The sequence below is a fragment of the Rhinatrema bivittatum genome, chromosome 5, assembly GCF_901001135.1.
Source record: "Rhinatrema bivittatum chromosome 5, aRhiBiv1.1, whole genome shotgun sequence".
Taxonomy (NCBI): Eukaryota; Metazoa; Chordata; class Amphibia; order Gymnophiona; family Rhinatrematidae; genus Rhinatrema; species Rhinatrema bivittatum.
In genome coordinates this window covers 321934958-321956357 of record NC_042619.1, presented here as the reverse complement: position 1 = coordinate 321956357, position 21400 = coordinate 321934958, and the positions used below count along the sequence as shown (strand labels likewise).

The window sequence follows — 21400 nt, the reverse complement described above, 5'->3', positions numbered from 1 at the left end:
TCTCTCCCTATGAAAATTGATGTAAAGTAAATGAGTAAATATATGGGTTAATTGCCTTAAAATCTATGCAGGCTGTTACAAAATTATTTCCCCCTCCCCCAACGCGTAAAACTGGGAAATATAAATATAACCACAATTCAGCACCTTTTATTTCCCTGTGCCCCCACATACCCACTTAAATTGTAAGCTATAAGGAAACAACTTGGCCAAATCCACAGCTGCCAGTGATAACACGGCACTGGACCAGGCCTTCACCACTTCTGAGTTTGTGATTGACATGTGATGGAGAGAGAAGGAAGGAACCATGTGCTGCCAATGCTCCCCGCATCGTTTAAAGTTTAAACCATGTAATGGATGAATATCTGCAGCTGTTGGCTGACAACAATATGAGGACTCCCGAGGAGGGGAGTGGTCCTGCTGCAGGAAGTAAAAAGGGGAGAATGCAGGATGTTCCCCCTCCTTTTTGATTCCCTCAGTGGTTAGCAATTCTCTCACCCACCCTCCACTAGTTTTTTTATAATTCATTTTGTATTATTGTTTATATGTAATAGGATTTGTAAAAGAGGGTGGGTTACCCAAGCCATTATTTACTAAATGCAGCGTGAATCTGTCTTGCTTGACAGGCAGCAGCAAAATTAGGACACCCTGCTGTAACTTGGGGACTATCACACCAGATGATGGCAGAATGAGTGGGATTGTAGCAATCACACCTGATAGGGGCCCCAGTTGGGACATAGTGAAGGTTCCATTTTTGGTGACATGGTTTTTGGCAGTACTCTACTAGATGCATGATGGCCAGGCTGCCTGTTGGTAAATGACAGATGGGTAGAACAGATCTTGTGGTGGGGGAGGAGTTTCTTTGCTTTGGTTGACTTTGGTTTTTGGCTTGTATTTAAAAGCAGTGTGGTTGGTGACTGTGCTAGTTTACTTAAATGTGCTAGGAAGGACGAGAACCATTTGATAACATTTCCATCTATTCCAATTCACAAAGGTGAAACAAAAATATATATACAATATATATAAAACGTGATATGTTTTTATTGCACTAACTTCAGGAGCTATATTCCTTTTTTATAGTCAAAATAAAATGATCAGGTAATGTCAAAGGATGTTGTTGCCCCGATATACAAGTGATTCCGAGATTATGCTACAAAGATGGTATGAAAGGTAAAGAGAGGAAGGGGCTAATGTCTCAGCAGAATGAAGAGGAGCCAGGATTATGTCACAAAAAAAAAAAGCATGGGGGAAAACCTTTCAAGACACCACTGCATGAATGACTTTATAGTCGGGATTCTTCCAGGGAAAATTCGGAAACATCCAAGAAGCCATTTGAAATTAAAATGATCAGACATTTCTCAACAAATATAAAAGGACTGAATGCAGACATGAGTTTCCTTACCCATTATAAGAGGTCGTCATGCCTCCCTCTCACTACTCTGATAATAACCCCTTCCTCTCTTGTACATTGTTGTGTTAGAGGTGGGAAGGGGATTGAAGGGCACAGCGTTCCTTATTTTTACGTCAAGTGGGGGGATAGGGAACCAACCTGAGGCAAATCCCCCAGGCTAACCAACCCTTCATTTTGGGATGGTGGTTAGTGCATGGGGATTTCTCGATACAGCACATGTACCCTATACCTTTTGGGATTTAGTGTGTGTGCGCTATTTACGCACACTTGTGTTAAAGAGGATATATTTTAGCAGGCACATTAAGTCCTCTTTTAGCATGCAACTGTATGGTTTTCATGTGAGTTTCAGTGCCACGGCCACATAATGTTCTGCAAGAAAGTTGTGCAAAGACTACAGCATTCAACATTTCTCCTAGTTTCAGAAAATGTCACAGAATGCCATATTGTTCAGAGATTATTTTGCAAGCAAAAGAAGACCGGGGGGGGGGGGGGGGGTGAGGCAGACAGCACAGGGGTTGCAGACTCTCTTGAAAGAGCATTTTTCTTTACCATATGAAAATAATGCAATAAGTAACCTTGTCAGAAGTAATATTTTCTGAAAGAAGACAAAATGAAACATACAGGAATAAATTAGACAACTTACTCTAAAGAAGTTCTTTCATATATGATCTCCCTGAAACTGGAGCTTGGTCATGGAAATGCACTCTTTCCTAACATTAAGTACCTGCTTCTTTTTTAAGAGTGGGGAAACAGGCCCTCAAAAAGTTCAAACACATTTTTTTCAACTCAATTGCTTAAAATTGTACAGCGGGGATTGGTATAGCAAGGAATTTTGAAGGATATCAATTCAGAATCTGACATTAGAGTTCTGATTTTTTTTTTTAAGGATACTTCAAAAATGGGGATCAGCACCACGTTAGTTTTAAATTTTAGCACTGAATAGATTGGTTATTATTATTCTTGAATCCTCCCACCATCTCCAACCAAAGTTAAAAAAAAGTCTTAAGCAGAATAGAAACAAATAATAAGTAATCTGTTGTACATGGATATTTCTGACAACGTCTTCATTATTCCCTTTTCTAGAGGAGGTAAACAGATTTACTCCAGTCTGATGTGGACTAGAGATAAGAAAATGTGGCACAAGATATTTCATTTGGTTGTGAAATTCAGTCACCCTTGGAAGTGCACCAGTTAATAACAAGATATATTTGCACTTTAAACAATGCACTAATTCTAAACATGGGCACTAAACTGGAAGATTTCAAAGCCCTAGTAGCCACTGGGAAGCATATGGTCATCAATGCGTATACAATGAAGTATGTGGAATTTACGTGAAGACTATGTATGTGTGCATGGAAAATATTAATACTGTTGGCCGCTGTGAACGGTCAGACTGTGGCATTCCGCAGTTTTGCCACAAGTTGCCATGCCTACCAGGGATCGGCTTCACTGATGCTGAAGGATCCACAGTGGGAGGACTACGCAATCCACACCAAAATCATGGTGTCAGCATGGATGGATGGTGGTTTACAATGTCAGTGCCATGTGGGCAATTTCCAAACTGTCTACTTTATTGCAAAGTCCAAGGGTACTTTGCACCACATTTCAAAGGGACAGTTTGAAATTACTTTCCTTTTGAAAATTGCCATGAGTTGACCTTTACACTCGCTGTTTGTGCAGGTAGATTTTTTTTCCTTAAAAAAATATTTTCCAATCCTCGGAAGTGCCTCCTTCAAATGCAGCGCACATGTTATAAAATCCGATGGCCGCGCGCATGTGCGCGCTGGATTTAAAAATCCAAACGTGCTTGTGCGAGTGGCCCATAATTCACGCGCACAGGGGGGGGGGGGATTTACACGCGGCGACACAATCAACCTTTTTTCCCAGGTCCCTCCCAGCCCGCTCTAATTAAAGAGCGGACTGGGAGGGAATGTCTCTACCCCACTACCTAACCTTTCTTCCTCTTCTCCTCTCCTCCCCACCCCTCTAAACCTAACCTAACTATCCCCACATTTTTTATTTTGGTGCTTACTTCTCCTCTGGAGCAGAAGAAATCTCCACGCGCTGGCCAGCTGCCGATGTGCACTTCCCCGGGACCACATCGAATGGCGCTGTCCCGCCTGCCCCGCCCCACCCCACCCAGACCTTGCCCCCCGGCCCGCCACATACCGGGGTTTAAGCGCGTGGCCGGGCCAGTTGTAAAATGCGCGCAGTTCGGGCAAGGCTCAGCCGCGCATGTAAACCCAAAATTTACATGCATAGCCCATTTCAAATGTACTTGATTATTTCTCTGTGAAAATTAACAATCTTTAAATTACGCACTCTAAAAGCATCCATGTACTTTGCACCTGCTTTTGGTGCAGGAATGCCCCAGGAATGCCCTTTTCACTCAGCTAAAAGGGAATTAACCCATGTATACTTTTATTCTCATTTCAGGAGGGCAATTTTCAGTCAGAACACTTCACCTTATTTAAATGTCTTTGAAAATTGCCCTCTTCATGATGCTCAGTTTTAGTTTAACTGAGACACAAGAATTTAAGGAGAATTGCCTATAGTGAGGAATACCAATAGAAGTGCACTCAGGACTGAAATGGAGGAACTCCTGATGTCCTGTCTTCATCTCAAACCACCAGATTCCAGATGCTGCTTTCACCTATTTCCTTTTGATACTACAAAGATGCAAATTCTGAATGTTCATATTCTTTGTTAAGGGCCTGCTTTTCTAAGGCTTTTCTTCCATGCTCTGTCTACGGGAAAACAGCTTAGGAAAATCAAGCCCTGAGGTAGATAACTGCTTCGTAATTTTCAACGCACCTGTTTTCTTCCAATAGACCTTGACCTGAAGATGACCGTCCTGATAAAAAGGGGCTCCAATTTCAAGCAGACGAGTAGGTGGCCTTCTTGGAATAGGTGGAAGAACATCTGTCTTGCCTTTCCTGGCTTTGCCTGCTGTATAGATTTGGCCTTCTGTTACAAAACCAGAAGCAGAGTATAATAGAACTGTAGGAATACGTTTTGCTTATTAAATTCCACCACACAGTTTGCTGTATTATGTACCTAAATGCTGGTATGGTGGTTATGCTAAAATACAGTACCAGCAGTTTAAAACTGCTGCAATCTGTGGTATCCCATACATTTTCTCGGAAACCTGTCAGTGGATCTAGAACGGGTTGCTGTGGCAAACTGTGAAAAGCTTGTGGATGACCACAGATTACCGACAGTTTAAAATACAAGCAAATGGGCTAAACAGTTCTTATATTAATATTCCACAGAAATACAGTAAGCAGATATACAATTTGTTATTCTTTGTGGGAGCAAATTGTGTTATCTTACAGTAAAAAGTACAGATCTGCTTTTATGAAGTAGGTAATGCACTTCCATTTTTTTCTTTTTTAGCTTTACCATATCAGTTTCAGGGACAATAGATGGTGGTGCTCTAACTTTATAATAAGTATTGTGTGTCAGTTTAGATTAGTTTCCAGGCTTGTGAATACCGTGGTTTCATATCCTGACCACATAAACATATGACAGTGAACATCTACAACCCACAGCTATGGGTGATCCAGCTTTATGCTCTCACTAAGTGCTGCAACAGCTGGATATTTTTATTCCTATCAAATTCCGTGACTAGCAAGAAATATATTAAATAAAGCATTTTAAAAAGAGCAAATGTTGTTAAGACAAAGCTTGTGCATTCAGGGTGTGAAAAGGCAGGAGGCACCATTTTCTATGGAAGTAATAAAAATAGCTTGCACTTGCATGACCCAAAAGCTACTGAAGGGGAAGGGGGGATTCAGGGAAGTAATATCAAGCACTTCTGAAGAAATGTTCATGGTGCCTCAACCACAAGTTTCTCCAGTGAAGGTGATGGTATATAGAGTGGCTGCACATTCCAGCTAAGTTCTACGTGTTTCAGCAGCGCAGGACCCCATAGCCTGTGGAAGCTGCTAGGCTGACGTAGTTCAAACTGTGAAACGGCTAGAGATGTGCCAGCAGGGAGAAAAGTATTGGCAAGTCTCCCACTCACCTTAGAAGTCATATTGGCTATAAGCCCAGGAAAAGGAAGAATATCAATCTACCCTTCTTCCCTACCCCCAAAGAATGAAAAATTACTACTTACCTGAAAATTTCCTTTTCTTTAGGACAGATGAATCCAAAACACGTAGGTTATGCACTCCTACCAGCAGATGGAGACAGAGCAAGCGGACATCACAGTATATATACTCCTGCAGTGACATCAGCCTGCCAGTATTTTCTTCAAAAGCAACTGTGGACAGACTAGGAAAAAACGATTAAAAACAGTTAACCATGTGAATATTCAGCCTACAGGCAACACTGAGCTCAGATAACACTATAGGGTCTGAGGTGACACCAGTAATCCCTGTAACATGTAGGCACACAGGAAGAGCAATATGCAACCATATGGTAGCCAAGGGCAGGAAGCTGGATTCATCTGTCCTAAAGAAAAGGAAATTATCTAGTAAGAAGAAATCCAGTACAAATGGGATGTACCCTAGCTACTCCCGAATAGGGTGGGACGCTGCCCATGGTCCAGACAAAACCATACATGCAAAGGCCGCATCCTCCCTGGCCTGAACATCCAGGTGATAATACCTGGAAAAGGTATGTAAGGAGGAGCAATCGCAGCTCGGCAAATGTCAATGGGAGACAACAATCTAACTTCTGCCCATGTCATTGCCTGAGCCCGAGTGGAATGAGCCTGAACCTGACTAGGTAATGGCTTCCCAGCATCCATGTGTGCAGCCTTGACTACCTCCTTAATCCAGCGAGCTATAGCAGCCCGGCAGGCTGTCTCTCCCTGTCTAGTACTGCCGTGAAGGACAAACAGGCGATCTGACTTCTGCAAAGGCTCAGTAACCTCCAGATACCTAACAATATTTATTTATTTATTATTTAACATTTTTATATACCGAGATTCATGCAAGATATTGCATATCGTCTCAGTTTACATTGAAACTAAAACACAAGCATGAGAGCATGCTAATTACATAGAACATTCTATGTTAATGCTAATAACATAGAATGCTAAAGTTGCATGAAACTGTAATAAACAAGCATGATAGAATATTAAACCTAATACTAAATATATAATACAGGGTATGAATTTTGATTAGGGTAAGATTGGGTCAGAGTGGGGGGAGCAATAACTTGGAACAAACTGGAGAGGGAAGAAGCAGATTTGTCTTAATAGGCGTCTGTGTTCTAATATAAGAATATGCATCTTGACATCCAAAGGTCACAACAGACGATACTCCTCTGCATCTCTCTCCTTATCCAGAGACGGCAGGGAAATGGTCTGATTCAAGTGAAACTCAGTGACCACTTCAATAAAAAGGAAGGAACAGTACACACCTGTACTGCCCCTGGAGTCACCTGGAGAAATAGCTCCCAGCAAGCCATGAGGAACACCATTTTCAAAATGGCCAACGTGTCCAGGAATGGGAGACCCCAGTGATCCCAAATTAGCTGAAATGCCTCGTCTGACAACACCCACTCTCCTGGGTCCAGACTCTCTCTGCTGAGAAAGTCTGCTCTGAAGTTGTCTTTGTCTGCAAGGCTGAGATCATCTGGAGATGCACCTCTACCCATTTCATAAATTGATCTATTTCCAGCGTCATTTACTGGCTCTTAGTACCTCCCTGCCGATTGATGTAAGCCACGGTCATTGCATTGTCCAACATTATTCGGACTGATCGACCTTGCAGCCTGTCACTGAGCTGCAAACATGCTAACTGTATGGCCCTGGCTTCCAGCCGATTGATGTTCCAGAGAGATTCTTCTGCACTCCAGCAGCCTTACACCATCAGCTCCTGAAAGTGAGCTCCCCAACTGAGGAGACTTGCATCCATTGTCAGTACCAGCCAGTTCGGTGTAAACAGGGAGAATCCCTTCTGTAGATGATCCTCCTGCAGCCACCATTGCAGTTGGGAGGAGACCTCCATCGGCAAGTGGAGCCGAATTGAATGGTCCTGAGACTGCAGATTCCACCGAGACAGCATGGAGCACTAAAGAGGATGCATATGCACCCTTGCCCTTGATACCCACTTCCAAGGTCACACCATTAGGCCATAGACCTGTAGGTAAGACCATACAGTTGGGCAAAAAGTGTTCAACAACAGATGGATTTGAGCTAGTAACTTCCGAATTCAAGCTTCCAGCAGGAACACCTTGCCTTTCTGCAAGTCGAACTGAAGCCCCAGGTATTCCAGTGACTGAGTAGGCTGAAGGCTTCTCTTGGCTAGGTTCACTACTCAGCTGAATACCCACAACAGAGAAAGCGCCTTGCAAGTTACCATGCAGCTCTCTTCCAGCAACAGCAGAATCAGCCAGTGTCCAAAAACAATGTACCAGGAATCCATCCTTTCTCAACACTGCTACAACTACCACCATTACCTTGGAAAAGGTCCTGAGGGCTGTGGCCAGACCAAGGGCAGTGCCTGAAACTGAAAGTGGCATCCCACAACAGCAAACTGCAAGAAGCGTTGATGCTCTAGTTGGATGGGAATGTGAAGATACGCCTCAGACAGATCCATAGAGGTCAGAAACTCCCCCGACCGCACAGCCATTAACACCTAGCGTAATGTTTCATGTGAAAATACTTCACTCGCAGATGACGGTTGATGCCTTTGAGGTCCAGGATGGGACGAAAAGAGCCCTCCTTCTTTGCACAACGAAGTAAATGTAATATTGCCCCGTATTTTCCTGAGACACAGGCACTGGGACCATAGCCCTCAGACTGAGGAGTCTTGTCAATGTAACCTCTACCACCTGCTTCTTCTGCGGGGAATGGGAGGGAGATGCCATGAACACGCCCAGAGGAATACTGCGAAACTTCATCGCATATCCTTCTCTTATCACCTCCAAGACCCAATGATCTGATGTGATCTCGACCCACCTCTGATAAGAGAGAGGCTACCCCCCTATCTCCTGTTCCCGGAGGTGGGTTGGCAAACCTTCATTGGGAGGGTCAGGAGGGTACAAAAGGACTGAGATCTACTGAAGGGCCGAGCCCTCTGAAAAGTCACTCCTCTATAGGGTTGCACCTGTCTCTTATCTCCTGGCAAACGAAGAACGGGAGATTCGCCCCACTTACTGGCCAGATTCTCGCTGCCAAACAAGAGCGAGCCATGAAAAGGCAATTTGGTGAGATTAGCCTAGGAGGTCACATCGGTTGACAAATTTCTCAACCATAACTGGTGCCTGGCCGCCACAATCGAAGCCATCCCTCTGGCTGAAGTGCGGACCAAATCACAATCTGCATCAGCCAAAAAGGCAGCAGCTGGTTCCATAACTGACCTGGGATTTACTCCAGAGTCATCAACCTTCTGGGAGAGAAGAAAACAAGAGCGAGCCACCAAGAAACAACAAGAAGTGATCTGCAAGGACATTGCCACAGCTTCAAATGCCTGCTTAAGGATAGTCTAATCTTCTATCACGAGCATTCTTCAAGGCCGCTCCTTCTTCCATGGGAGTAGTGGTCCACTTGGAGACTGCACACACCAGTGCATCTACCTTCGGATAATGTAACGCACTCTCACACTGTATCCAGAGTGTAAAGGCCTTCCAAAATCTGACCCCCATTGAAATTAGCCTCTGGGGTACCCCACTCAAGATCAGTCAATTTTTGAATGGCTTCCATCACAGGGAAAAAACAAAAGGCTTTAACAAGCAGATCAAAATAAGATTTCTCTTCGGTTCTCTTTATGCGTGGTTTCATTGTTAACCGCCTAGACCATTCTGTGTTAGGAGGTCTATAAACCGAATAAATGTAAATGGCTCAGAAAAGGGATCTACCCCAGGAACCCCAAGCATGGCCAAGGTTTAGGAAATCAAGGCTGGCAGTTCATCCCTGTGAAAGAACTGCAACATAGTTCTATATAGTTCCAATACGGGCCGGATTTCCTCATCTTCAAGAGAGGCAGGATCAGTGTCATCATCCGTGCCATCCGGATCTCCAGCCAGAGGAGTCGCTGTCACTTGGGGGGTACTCCAGCATAGAACAGAAGGGCCACACAAGATTCCTTCTTGCACCTCTGCTCTAGGATCATGGGACAGAGCCGAGGATTGCACCTGAAGAAAAGATTGTAACCCCTGGAAAAATTCTATCCATGAAAAATCGGAAGCATCCAGACTGGGAGGTACCCGAGGAGTACTCACTGAGCTACCTTCCCCTACTGAGGAACCAGTTAGGGGAGTTCCAAATTCAGGTACCCCACCTGAGACATCTTTACCCACATCTGGCAGAGAAGAACCAGGCTTAGCCAAATCAGAGAAAGACAATTCACCCTGATCCTCCAAACAGCACTGAAACAATTCAGCGGGCACTCTTGGCTGAGATACCTGAATATGACAAGCAGTACAAAGAGAGATACACTTAGGCTTCTTAGGCACAGGAGCCATAATGGTCAACCATGCACTAAGTGGCAGGCAGAGGCGTGTGTGTAGCTTTTATATATATATATATATACACATATATACGCTTAACTAGGCACCCAAAAGGTTATGCGTCCAACACTTATGCGTGCACACCTAGGCGCTCATCTAGGTGGCCATAAAGAAAGTGCACAAAAAACTTGTGTTCAATCCTACTTGTGTGCTGATGTAAGCATGTGGCCACTAGGTGGCGCTTAACTTGGACACAGAGTTCAAGGCTTTACTGTACGCCGAAAAACAGGGTGCACAGCGAGACGCACATGCCGGACCGACAAGCCTGTAGAGAGTAGCCTAAGAAAGCACACGAAAAGCTGTTGCGGCCTACCACAGGCGTGCAGAGCAAAGCCTCGGAGCAGGGCCTAGCCTACAGGTTGCCCACGTCCCTCGACTTCCCCCGATGTGGGACGAACATCGAAACGGCGTGCCAAACTCAGAGACCAGAGAGAGGAGGAAACCCTACACAGTAAAAACCTCCCGCTAAGTCATGGGTTTTTTGGATTTTTTTTTAAAAACTTACCGGAGCTCAGCCTTACTTGGCTGAGCACAGAGATGGTCTCCGGCTACAGAGGAAGGGCATGTGCCATCTCCACCACACTCAGCTTTCTGCTGGCATGGACAGCCTTTCAGCTGCTCAAGCAGCTAAGTCCATGCCGGCAAACCCAGCTATCTGACCAAGGCATTCATCTGAGGGACCATGGAAATCACCTCAGGATATCTCAACTGGAGGAGGGACCATTTGGTATCACCACAGGAAAGCGGGAAATTAGTTTTCTTTCCTGAATTTTCCTTCCAGGGCCAGTGCTAGCATTTTTTCTGCCCTGTGCAAAAGATTGCTGTGCTGCCCTCTCCCCACTCCTTATTCTTTTATTTTTTTAAACACAAAATGTTTGTTGTTTTCCCCAATAACCAACAGACAATGCAGCTGGCGAAGTGACCTATCCTCGTAAGCTCGTGCTTTAAGAAATTGATTAGTCTATAAGGTGCCATCTGACTCCTGTCATTTCAGCACACAACAGAAACTGTCAGTCTTACGCTCTGTCCCAATCTCCCTTCCGCTGCCGAAAAAAAACCCTGCTCCCTCTGGCAATCAAAGCTATGAAAATTGACACAATCCCCCAAATCTATTTTACCCCATCCACAGGTCCAAAATATCTAAATTGTGCAGGAATGATCCCCAGGTGCTCCTTCCCCACCTACTGGTACATAAAACTGATGCTGGCTGGGCCCTGTATCTGGCTCAGCTTTGTTGTACAGAAAAATATGCACTGCTGTGGTGACAACTAGAGAACTGTGTAAAAAAAGACACTTGGAACTCACACAGTACTAAGCCTATTGCAATGCATCATAGGTGTGGTTTGGCCCTTGGACAGCCAACAATATAGTAATAATCTCCTACCAAAACAGTAAACTGCAAGCACTCAAACAGAACAACCCTATCTATGAAAAGGCAAATATTACACCAGGCCCTAACACCTCGATTTAAGAAAGTAGAACAAAATCAGTCTGCTCTAAATTCCTACGGAGAAACTATACATACTAGCAAGATACCTCACCTCGCTTACACATGCAGAACACAGACAGAACCTGACCAAATAGAGAATAAAGAGACCATAAATATAAATAGAAGTGTGTGGACAGAAACTGAACTAGAAACTCCAACAAGCTAGACTCTGTATATTATAAAACAATAGAAAAACAGAAACATCACTAATCCTCATAAATCAAACAATAAAATCAAGAAATATAAATCAGTCATAATAAGCCATACTAATAAAAAGAATATTGCAAAAAAATGGCAAATAGAATAGCATCCAATAATTATGAACAAACAAAACATTTTTTAAATTTCCAAACGACAAAATAATATTTCAAAATAGCAGACACATCATTTAATAATTAAAACAAGAAGGGAAACATACTTCGCTTCCCATATCTGAAAACTTTTGATTTTCAGTCACCTTGAGCTTGTCATGGATTAGTGGGGGTGGCAAAAAAGTTTCAATCCCTCCCCACCCAAAAGGCAAACTCCCATTCACACAAAAACACCCCCATCCCCCTCAGGCAGACTCCCATTTACATCCACCCATACCAGACAGACTCCCATTCACACCCAACCACCCTCCCACCTCAGGCACGCTCCCATTCACAACTAACCAACTAACCTACCCACCCACCCATCCATCCCAGGCAGGCTCCCATTCACAAGCACTCATTCCAGGCAGGCTTTCATCCACATACACACACATCTCCCCATCTCCCTCAGGAAGGTTCCTATTCACTCTCACACACATACACACACCCATCTTCCCTCAGGTAGACTTCATTTACACAGTCTATATACATTAGAGATGTGAATCGTTTTTTGACGAATTAAAACAATCGTCAGATATATTTTAAATAGTCAAAAATCGTTAAGAGTCGCGATACAATAGAAATTCCCCCGATTTATCGTGAAAAATCGTAAATCGGGGGAGGGGGGAGGGCGGGGAAAACCGGCACACCAAAAAAACCCCTAAACCCACCCCGACCCTATAAAATGAATCCCTTACCTTCCCCCACCCTCCCGAACCCCCCCAAAACTTTTTACGAGTACCTGGTGGTCCAGTGGGGGCGCGGGGACCGATCTCCCGCTCTCGGTCCATCGGCGCCATTTTGGCTGCCACTCAAAAATGGCGCTTATGGCCCGATAAAAAAAAAACCCACCCGACCCTTTAAAAATGACCCCTTAGCTTCTCCCACCCTCCCGATCCCCCCAAAACATACCTGGTGGTCTAGTGGTGGTCCCGGGAGCGATCTCTCGTTCTCAGGCCGTCGGCTGCCACTCATAAAGATGGCACCGATGGCCCTTTGCCCTTACCATATGGCAGGGTATCCGTGCCATTGGCCGGCCCCTGTCACATGGTAGGAGCACTGGCTGGCCGGCGCCATCTTTAAAGATGGCCGCCACCATCTTTAAAGATGGCGCCGGCCATCCAGTGCTCCTACCATGTGACAGGAGCCGGCCAATGGCACGGATACCCTGTCATATGGTAAGGGCAAAGGGCCATCGGCGCCATCTTTATGAGTGGCAGCCGACGGCCTGAGAACGAGAGATCGCTCCCGGGACCACCACTAGACCACCAGGTATGTTTTGGGGGGCTCGGGAGGGTGGGGGAAGCTAAGGGGTCGTTTTTAAAGGGTCGGGTGGGTTTTTTTTTTTTATCGGGCCATCGGCGCCATGTTTGAGTGGCAGCCAAAATAGCGCCGATGTCCCGAGAGCGGGAGATTGGTCCCCGCGCCCCCACTGGACTACCAGGTAATCGTAAAAAGTTAAGACGATCGGGCACACGATTCACATCTCTAATATACATGCAGGGTCCTCGAGTCTTTCTTGCCACTGCTTTCACCCAATGCCTCATTCTTTGGAAAAGAGGAGGATTCATCACATAGCAGAGCTGTAAGCATCCTTCCTGCTGCTCCTCCATGTGTGCAGGCCAGTCCGTGGTAGTAAACACTGGCAGTGCTAGCACTTCCTGTTTGCTCATCTTGTGCATCATGACATGATGATACAGGAAGTAGTAGCACCGTATTGAGTACCGGGGGGGGAGATGGCGGGGGGCGGCCAGCACAAGAGGAGGGATCACAGAATGAGCTCCCTGTTTTCTTCTGTTGTTGCTTCTGGTGAATGCATGGCCTTTGGCTGATCCCTTTCCTGAGCCCCCATTCCTTTGCAGCCGCTGCCCTACTGGGTGTGCTGCCCTGTTCAATTGCATGGTTTGCACACCCAGTCACGCCGGGCCTGTCTCCTTCTTAAAATTAAAGCAATCCCCAGAAGGGAGATGCACATCCACCATCTGCTGGAGATGGAGAATACTGGCAGGCTGAGGTCTCTGGAGGGATTTATATACTGTGACGTCATTTTGCTCTGTCTCAATCTGCTGGTAGGAGTGCATTACTCACTTGTTCTGGATTCATGTGACTAGATGCTAAGAAAAGAAAATGAATTAAGTTACAATAAGCAAACTGCACTAAGACATCCTCTTGAAAACGTGCAAGTACATATTTTGGGAGCATTTTCAAATTTGTGTCAGCAGCCAATTGAATTAGGAAGCTATTCTACACTAGCTATCTGAAAAAGATTTACCTGAATGCATAACTATCAGACTATCATACATCTAGCATGGTATATCCATAGTAGCTTCCAACAACTCCAAAGATATGGGTGAAGAACTTGACATATGTATAGTGATGCTTTTCTTACAGACAGGCCGATACAGTAAGGAGCGGTAGGAAGAGCTGCGTAGTGCCGGGCGCACCCGCGTTCGCCGCACGCAAACCTACCGCTTGATACTGTATTTAAATAGCTTGCAAATGCAAGCCGCGTCCAAGAAGCGTCTGTGAAGCGTTAGGCCCGCGCAACCCATTTTACTGTATAGGCGCTTAATACATTTGAAATGACAGGCACCAGGAAGTGGATCCCAACTTTTAACCCATGGCTGACAGATAACCCCCCCCCCCCCCCCAAAGACTGCTGAGTTACGGCCTTGGAAGCGAAGCGAAGCTTACTTTCATGGGCTTGAGCGCCAAATTGACGGGCGCTCAAGCCAATGAAAGCACAGGGACGGGCGGGGCGTGACGCACGCTGTGATGTCACGCATGGGCGGGCGTGATGTCGTGACGTCACGCCCGCCCTTCCATGTGCTGTCATTGGCTTGAGCCCCCAAAATTGACGGGTGCTCAAGCCAATGAAAGCACAGGGACGGGTGGGTGTGACCCGCCCTTCCATGTGCTTTCATTGGCTTGAGCGCCCAAATTGATGGGCGCTCAAGCCAATGAAAGCACATGGACGGGCGTGCGTGACGTCACGGCGTGCGTCACGCCCGCCCGTCCCTGTGCTTTCATTGGCTTGAGCGCCCGTCAATTTGGGCGCTCAAGCCCATGAAAGTACGCTTCGCTTTGCTTCCAAGGCCGTAACTCAGCAGTCTTTTGGGGGGGGGGGGGTTAGCTGTCAGCCAAAAATCGAGCTGGCTCCCAGGAGAACCGGGACTTGCGCGGGGGGGGGGGGGGCCGCTGCAAGTCGCTTTCGCCGCCGGCTGCCCCCTCCAGAGGACGGCAGAGAAGGTTGAAGGGGCTGAAAGCAACAAAAAGTAAGTTGATAACATGTCGAGTAGCTTCGGGAGGAGGGGATTTTAGGTTTTTAGGTTTCCTTTTGGGGGGAAGTTTGCCGTCTACCCTTACCCCTGCCTCTAACGCAGGGGTAGGGGTAGGCGGTAAATGAGCAGGTTAAACGTGCAGCTAAACTCCAGGTTAAAAAGGCGATAGTCGGGGCGCGCGTTACTAAATGGGGGTGGGGGGGAATAGCTAATCCGATCGTTTACATATATACATGCCGCGGGCGGAAGGGGTTACGCGTTGATTTAAAGAGGCGGTAAGAATGGGTTAAAGGGGATAGTGAATCATGGGTTGGGCTAACGCGGCCAAATTGTGAGTAAAAGGTGGGTTAGAAACAGGGTAACCGCGGCCGCACTTTACTGTATTGACCTGAGAATAACTGAGGATTGTGACAACATTTTAATAATAAAGGTTAACAGATAAATTGGGAGCACATAATTTACCATAAAGGAACAAAGTAAAATCAAGAACATACATGATGTCATCCACCCCTAAAAGAACTAAAACATAAAATTGCTAACCTGTACTAGTAATCTGTATCCTATCATTTAAAATAGCCCGGAGACTGGAAGGTGACCAGTGTTACACAAATGTTTAAAAAGAGCTCCAGGGGTGATCAGGAAAGCTATAAACTGGTGAGCCTGACATTGGTGCTTGGCAAAATATTTGAAGCCGTTCTTAAAAATAAAATCATTGCCCATATATACAGACATGGCTTAATGGAGAAGAGTCAACATGGTTTTAGCGAGTGGAAGTCTTCTTATTTTACCTAACTTTCAAAATTTTTGGAAGGTGTAAACAAACATGTAGATAAAGGTGAGCCAGTTGATATGGTGCATTTGGATTTTCGGAAGGCATTTAACAAATTCCCCCATCAGAGACTCCTCAGGAAATTACAAAGTCATGGGATAGGAGGCAGAGTCCTGTTGTGGACTGGTAAAAGGCTGGAAACAGAGGGTAGGACTAAATGGTAGAGATGTGAATCGTGTCCTCGATCGTCTTAACGATCGATTTCGGCTGGGAGGGGGAGGGAATCGTATTGTTGCCGTTTGGGTGTGTAAACTATCGTGAAAATCGTTAAAATCGTGAGCCGGCACACTAAAACCCCCTAAAACCCACCCCGACCCTTTAAATTAAATCCCCCACCCTCCCGAACCCCCCCCCCAATGCTTTAAATTACCTGGGGATCCAGCGGTGGTCCAGAACGGCGGCAGTCCGGAACAGCCCCCTCAATTGAATCCTGTTGTCTTCAGCCGGCGCCATTTTGCAAAATGGCCGCCGCAAAATGGCGGCGGCCATAGACAAAAACGATTCGACGCAGGAGGTCGTTCCGGACCCCCGCTGGACTTTTGGCAAGTCTTGTGGGGGTCAGGAGGCCCCCCCAAGCTGGCCAAAAGTTTCTGGGAGTCCAGCGGGGTTCAGGAAGCGATTTCTTGCCGCGAATCGTTTTCCGTACGGAAAATGGCGCCGGCAGGAGATCGACTGCAGGAGGTCGTTCAGCGGGGGTTCCGGACCGCCGCTGAACGACCTCCTGCAGTCGATCTCCTGCCGGCGCCATTTTCCGTACGGAAAACGATTCGCGGCAAGAAATCGCTTCCTGAACCCCGCTGGACTCCCAGAAACTTTTGGCCAGCTTGGGGGGGCCTCCTGACCCCCACAAGACTTGCCAAAAGTCCAGCGGGGGTCCGGAACGACCTCCTGCGTCGAATCGTTTTTGTCTATGGCCGCCGCCATTTTGCGGCGGCCATTTTGCAAAATGGCGCCGGCTGAAGACAACAGGATTCAATTGAGGGGGCCGTTCCGGACCGCCACCGTTCTGGACCACCGCTGGATCCCCAGGTAATTTAAAGCATTTGGGGGGGGGGGGTTCGGGAGGGGGGGGGATTTAATTTAAAGGGTCGGGGGTGGGTTTTAGGGGGTTTTAGTGTGCCGGTTTTCCTGCCCTCCCCCTTCCCCCGATTTAAGATTTTTTAACGATAAATCGGGGGAATTGGTATTGTATCGTGGCCCTAACGATTTTTGACGATTTAAAATATATCGGACGATATTTTAAATCGTCAAAAAACGATTCACATCCCTACTAAATGGTCAAATGGAGAAAAGTCAGTAGTGGAGCACCACAAGGATCAGTACTGGGACCTGTGCTGTTTAACATATTCAGAAATGATCTGGAACAGGAAATGACAAGTGAGGTTATCAGATTTGCAGATGACACAAAATTATTAAAAGTTGTTAAAACGGCAGCAGATTGCGAGGAACTATAGAAGTGCCTTAAGAGACTAGGAGACTGGGCTTCTAAATGGCAGATGCAATTTAATGTAGAAAATGCAAAGAGGTGTACATAGGGAAAATTAATCCCAACTACAGGTATGCAATGCTGGGGTCTGTATTTCACCACGCAGGAAAAGAAACTTAGAATCCTTGTGGATAATACATTGAAATCCTCAGCTTAGCTCACAGCAGCAGTCAAAAAAGCACATAGAATGTTAGGAATGATCTGAAAAGATACAGAGAATAAAACAGAAAATGTCATATTGCCTCTGTATCAAGCCATGGTGCGAACTTACCTTTATTGTGTGCGGTTTTGGTTGCCCCAGCTCAAGAAAGACATACAACTAGAAAAGATGCAGAGGAGGGTGGCAAAAATGATAAAGAAAAAGGAACATCTCTCCTATATGAGAGGCTACCCAAGCAAGGGCTCTTCAGCTTGGAAAAGAGATGGCTGAGAGGGGAAGTTTTTAAAGGGTTATTTACCCTTTCAGATAATACTAAAACAAGGGGACACTCCATGAAACTAACCATCAGCAGATTCAAAACAGACCATAGAGAGTACTTTTCTACTCAGCTTACTGTCAAGCTGTGGAATCTGTTGCCAAAGGATTTGATCAAGGTGACTAGCATAGTGGGGTTTAAAAGAGGTTTGGACAAGTTCCTGGAGGAAAAGTCCCTAACACATTATTAGCCAGGTAGACTAAAAATAGTCACTGCTATCCTTAGGAATGAATATGAGGAGCGGGACTAGTTTATGAGATCTGCCAGGTACTTGCGGCCTGAATTGGCCACTGTTGGAAACAGGATGCTGGGCTCTATGGACCTTGGTCCATTGCAACTTCTTATGTTCTTATGTTCTAAGAAAGCAAAGACCAACGAGAGAAATACATGCAAGACCACATTTTACTTTCTAAAGCACATATTGTAGTAGAAATGAATGATGGAAGATGAGTCATTGCAAGGAAAAGGTAGCAGAACACTGTAAAATTCATGAAGATAAGAAAAATAAATGAATGACTAAATATGACAAGTTGATGAAACCACGCATCACGGAAATGAGGTTTGTTGTAAATGATTCCATGTGGCCAAAGATATTAGAAATGGGATGTGGTATGTGGTCTGCATCAGATCCAGAACACAAGCTGTTTTAGTTGTAATTATTATTATACGACATGGTTTAGAAATTTTAAAATACTGAAGAATTTCACTGTAGCGTAGCTTCCATCCAGGAAACAAGTCAGTGGGAAATGGATGGCTGCTCTTAGAAATGAAAGAAAAATAGATGGACTCAATTAGCAGCTCTGTCCAAATTAAATTATACATAGGATTCTACTAACTCCTGGTGCAAATGATAGACAAATAACTTGTATGACAAATGGACTTGCATTTTGTAACTATGGGCAAAATGCAAAGCTCAAGGGAAACACCAAAGGAAACTTGAAAAACTTTGAAACACTTGAAACTGGTATTGACTGGACAAAATGGAAATATTAAAGAATTCCCATCTGAGATGTTCCTCTGTACTGTTATTGATATCTATACTAGACACAAATATATCAGGCATCTCTTAAAATTGATCTCTTTTGGGTTCTATTTGCACATTTTTGCAAGAGGTCTTTAATAAGAAATATTTTGGAAATAGGGGTCTTTATAGTAAAATCAAACCAATTTGAAATGGTATCAAGCAAGCAAATCCACCAACCATATCTCACCAATAAGAAAGCAAGAAACAAATATCTTAGGATTAGAATATAAGAACATAAGAAATTGCCATGCTGGATCAGACCAAGAGTCCATCAAACCCAACATCCTGTTTCCAACAGAGGCCAAACCAGGCTACAAGAACCTGGCAAAAACCCTAAAACTAACAAGATCCCATGCTAATGATGCCAGTAATAGAAGAGGCCATTCCTTAAGTCAACTTGATTAATAGCAGTGAATGGACCTCCTCCAAGAACTTATCCAAATCTTTTTAAACCCAGCTACACTAACTGCACTGACCACATCCTCTGGAACAAATTCCAGAGCTTAACTTTATCCAGATAACTTTCCCACTCGCCAGCTTGCTGAATATTGACCTCTTAATGGATCAAGCCCTTAGCGTTACTTATCCATATTTTAGTTTTGCAGTAAATTGTTGCGCCCGTCAGTCACAAATGGCTGCGCCCTCTATTGCTCACCTTTTTTCTACCTGACTCAGTTCATTTTGGAAAGATGGCTGCCTCCGCTTCTCCTCACTGTACCCTCTGGCGTCCCTGGTCTGGCATGGGCGATTGCATTCGCCATCTTTCACCAGGAGTCACCTAGGGCACGAGCACGTGCGCAGCCCCATCCTTTACGTGCATCATGGCGGGAACCTCAGAGGCATCCCCAACGCATGACGTCACTAGCGCTGGTATTTAATCTCCGCTCACAATTCCTTTTACGAGTTAACAAGGAATCCTCCATGCTGATCTCTCCATATTACCAGACGTTCCTGCTCTGTGTACTCTTTCTCCAGGACGACTTACATACCCGCTCCAGAGGGGCCTCACTCCTCCTTACCCTCCAGGGTCACCTCCTACCAACTAGGATGCCTAAGGTACCCGTTCCTTGGGGGCCTTGCCGTACTCCTACCTTCCCTTCAGGGTTGCCTACCTATTACCAGGACACCTATGGTACCCACTCCTCGGGGGCCTCATTCGTCCAGGACCTCCGCTCCTCGAGGGTTCCCTTCTACTACAACTACCAGCATCAGAGTGAGTACTGCTGCTCCAGTTCTGTCTTTGCTTTGTCTCATCTCTCTCTCCATAGATCCTCGGCCTACCCCGCAACGCGGACCACTACCAAATCTATTGGCTACTCCATCTAAGCTTGGGTTCTTGGCCTACCCAGCTTCGTGGACCACTACCAGATCCATCTCCCTCTTGGGACCTGGTGAGACTGTGGAATTGCCTCTTCCACCCTGCAACCTACAGACGGAATATTGCCATCTGGTTCTTTATCTCCTGGCTGGAATCATCACCCATTCCTCGGATCACCATCTACATTGCAGTACAATAAAACAAATTCTTTGTGTCCATCTCTGCCTTGAGCTAGCCTATCGCTGCAAGTCCCCACAGGGCCACCTGTGGGAGGTGTCATCTCTTACAGCGACCAAGGGCCCACTCTTCAATGTCCAAAACACAACATAAATTGTGTGATGGAAGTTTTAGTCCCATGGGCACCTGTCTATTTGGAATTGGACTAACACCATCATCTAATGTCACACAGGCCTCTGAGGAACTTTCAGATGAGAATCTCAATCACAATAGAGTTGTCCTGCCCTTGAGCTGGTCATATAACTTTAGGAAAACCCAGTGGACCATCCAGACCCTATGTTACTCATCTTTGGCATTTGGTTATATCTTGGAATTGATTGGTAAATGATGTAATAATTGTTTACCCCTTAGTTAGTGCCATGAAGATTTTAAATATTTGAACATCTTTATAGAAAGTAACTACTGTACATTGGATCCAGAAGAAGCGAATTGCCAGAATTATAATTGATGAATCACAAGTTGGATCAGGCCATTTCTGGTTTGATTTCTGGGCATTGTCAGAGTAATTCGATCTCTCTGTAGTTTGAGTGTGCTCAGTCAGACCTCCTCAGCCATTTTAGAGAAGCTTGCAGTTGATAAAGTCAGGCCTAACAGCTCTGAGTGCTGGGAAGAAACTTGGGAGAGAAAAGAGTTAGCAAACCAGGAAAGTAAGAGACAAAAGTGGCCTAGTTATAATTAGTTTGCAAAGGATATCTAGCGAGAAAGAAAATAAAGCACAAGACAAAGGTGTGGTGGAAGTCTCAAACATATATAAGGGGTAATTCTTAAATTGCCCACATTGAAGCAAATTCTGTGGATACTTTGTGCCCTTCGACTACACCCTAGATTTCAGAGAAAGCATGTGTGTACTTTTTCTTGGGAACTTGCCATGGATATGAAGTACCTGTGGACACTGGCCCCTGATTGTCCAGTTACTTAACTACCTGAAAGGAGTTTAGGTATTTCTAAGAAATGAAATGTATTTAATTTTGGAAAATGGAATTAGGTTTTCTGTAGCAAATATTTGTGGAAGCTTAGAGGCATATTTGGTAAAGCA

The 21400-nt window shown here is 45.2% G+C and overlaps 1 protein-coding gene across 1 annotated transcript in view; it reads right to left on the bottom strand.

Annotated features, from left to right (window-relative positions):
* Positions 1–21400, bottom strand: part of ANOS1 (anosmin 1) — a 464829-nt gene that overhangs the window by 113709 nt on the left and 329720 nt on the right. Inside the window, exons 9-10 of the mRNA XM_029604378.1 lie at positions 4223–4375; positions 1708–1717 (exon numbers count right to left, since the gene is read on the bottom strand). Of these exons, the coding sequence (XP_029460238.1) occupies positions 1708–1717; positions 4223–4375 (163 nt within the window). The remainder of the gene's footprint in view (positions 1–1707; positions 1718–4222; positions 4376–21400) is intronic.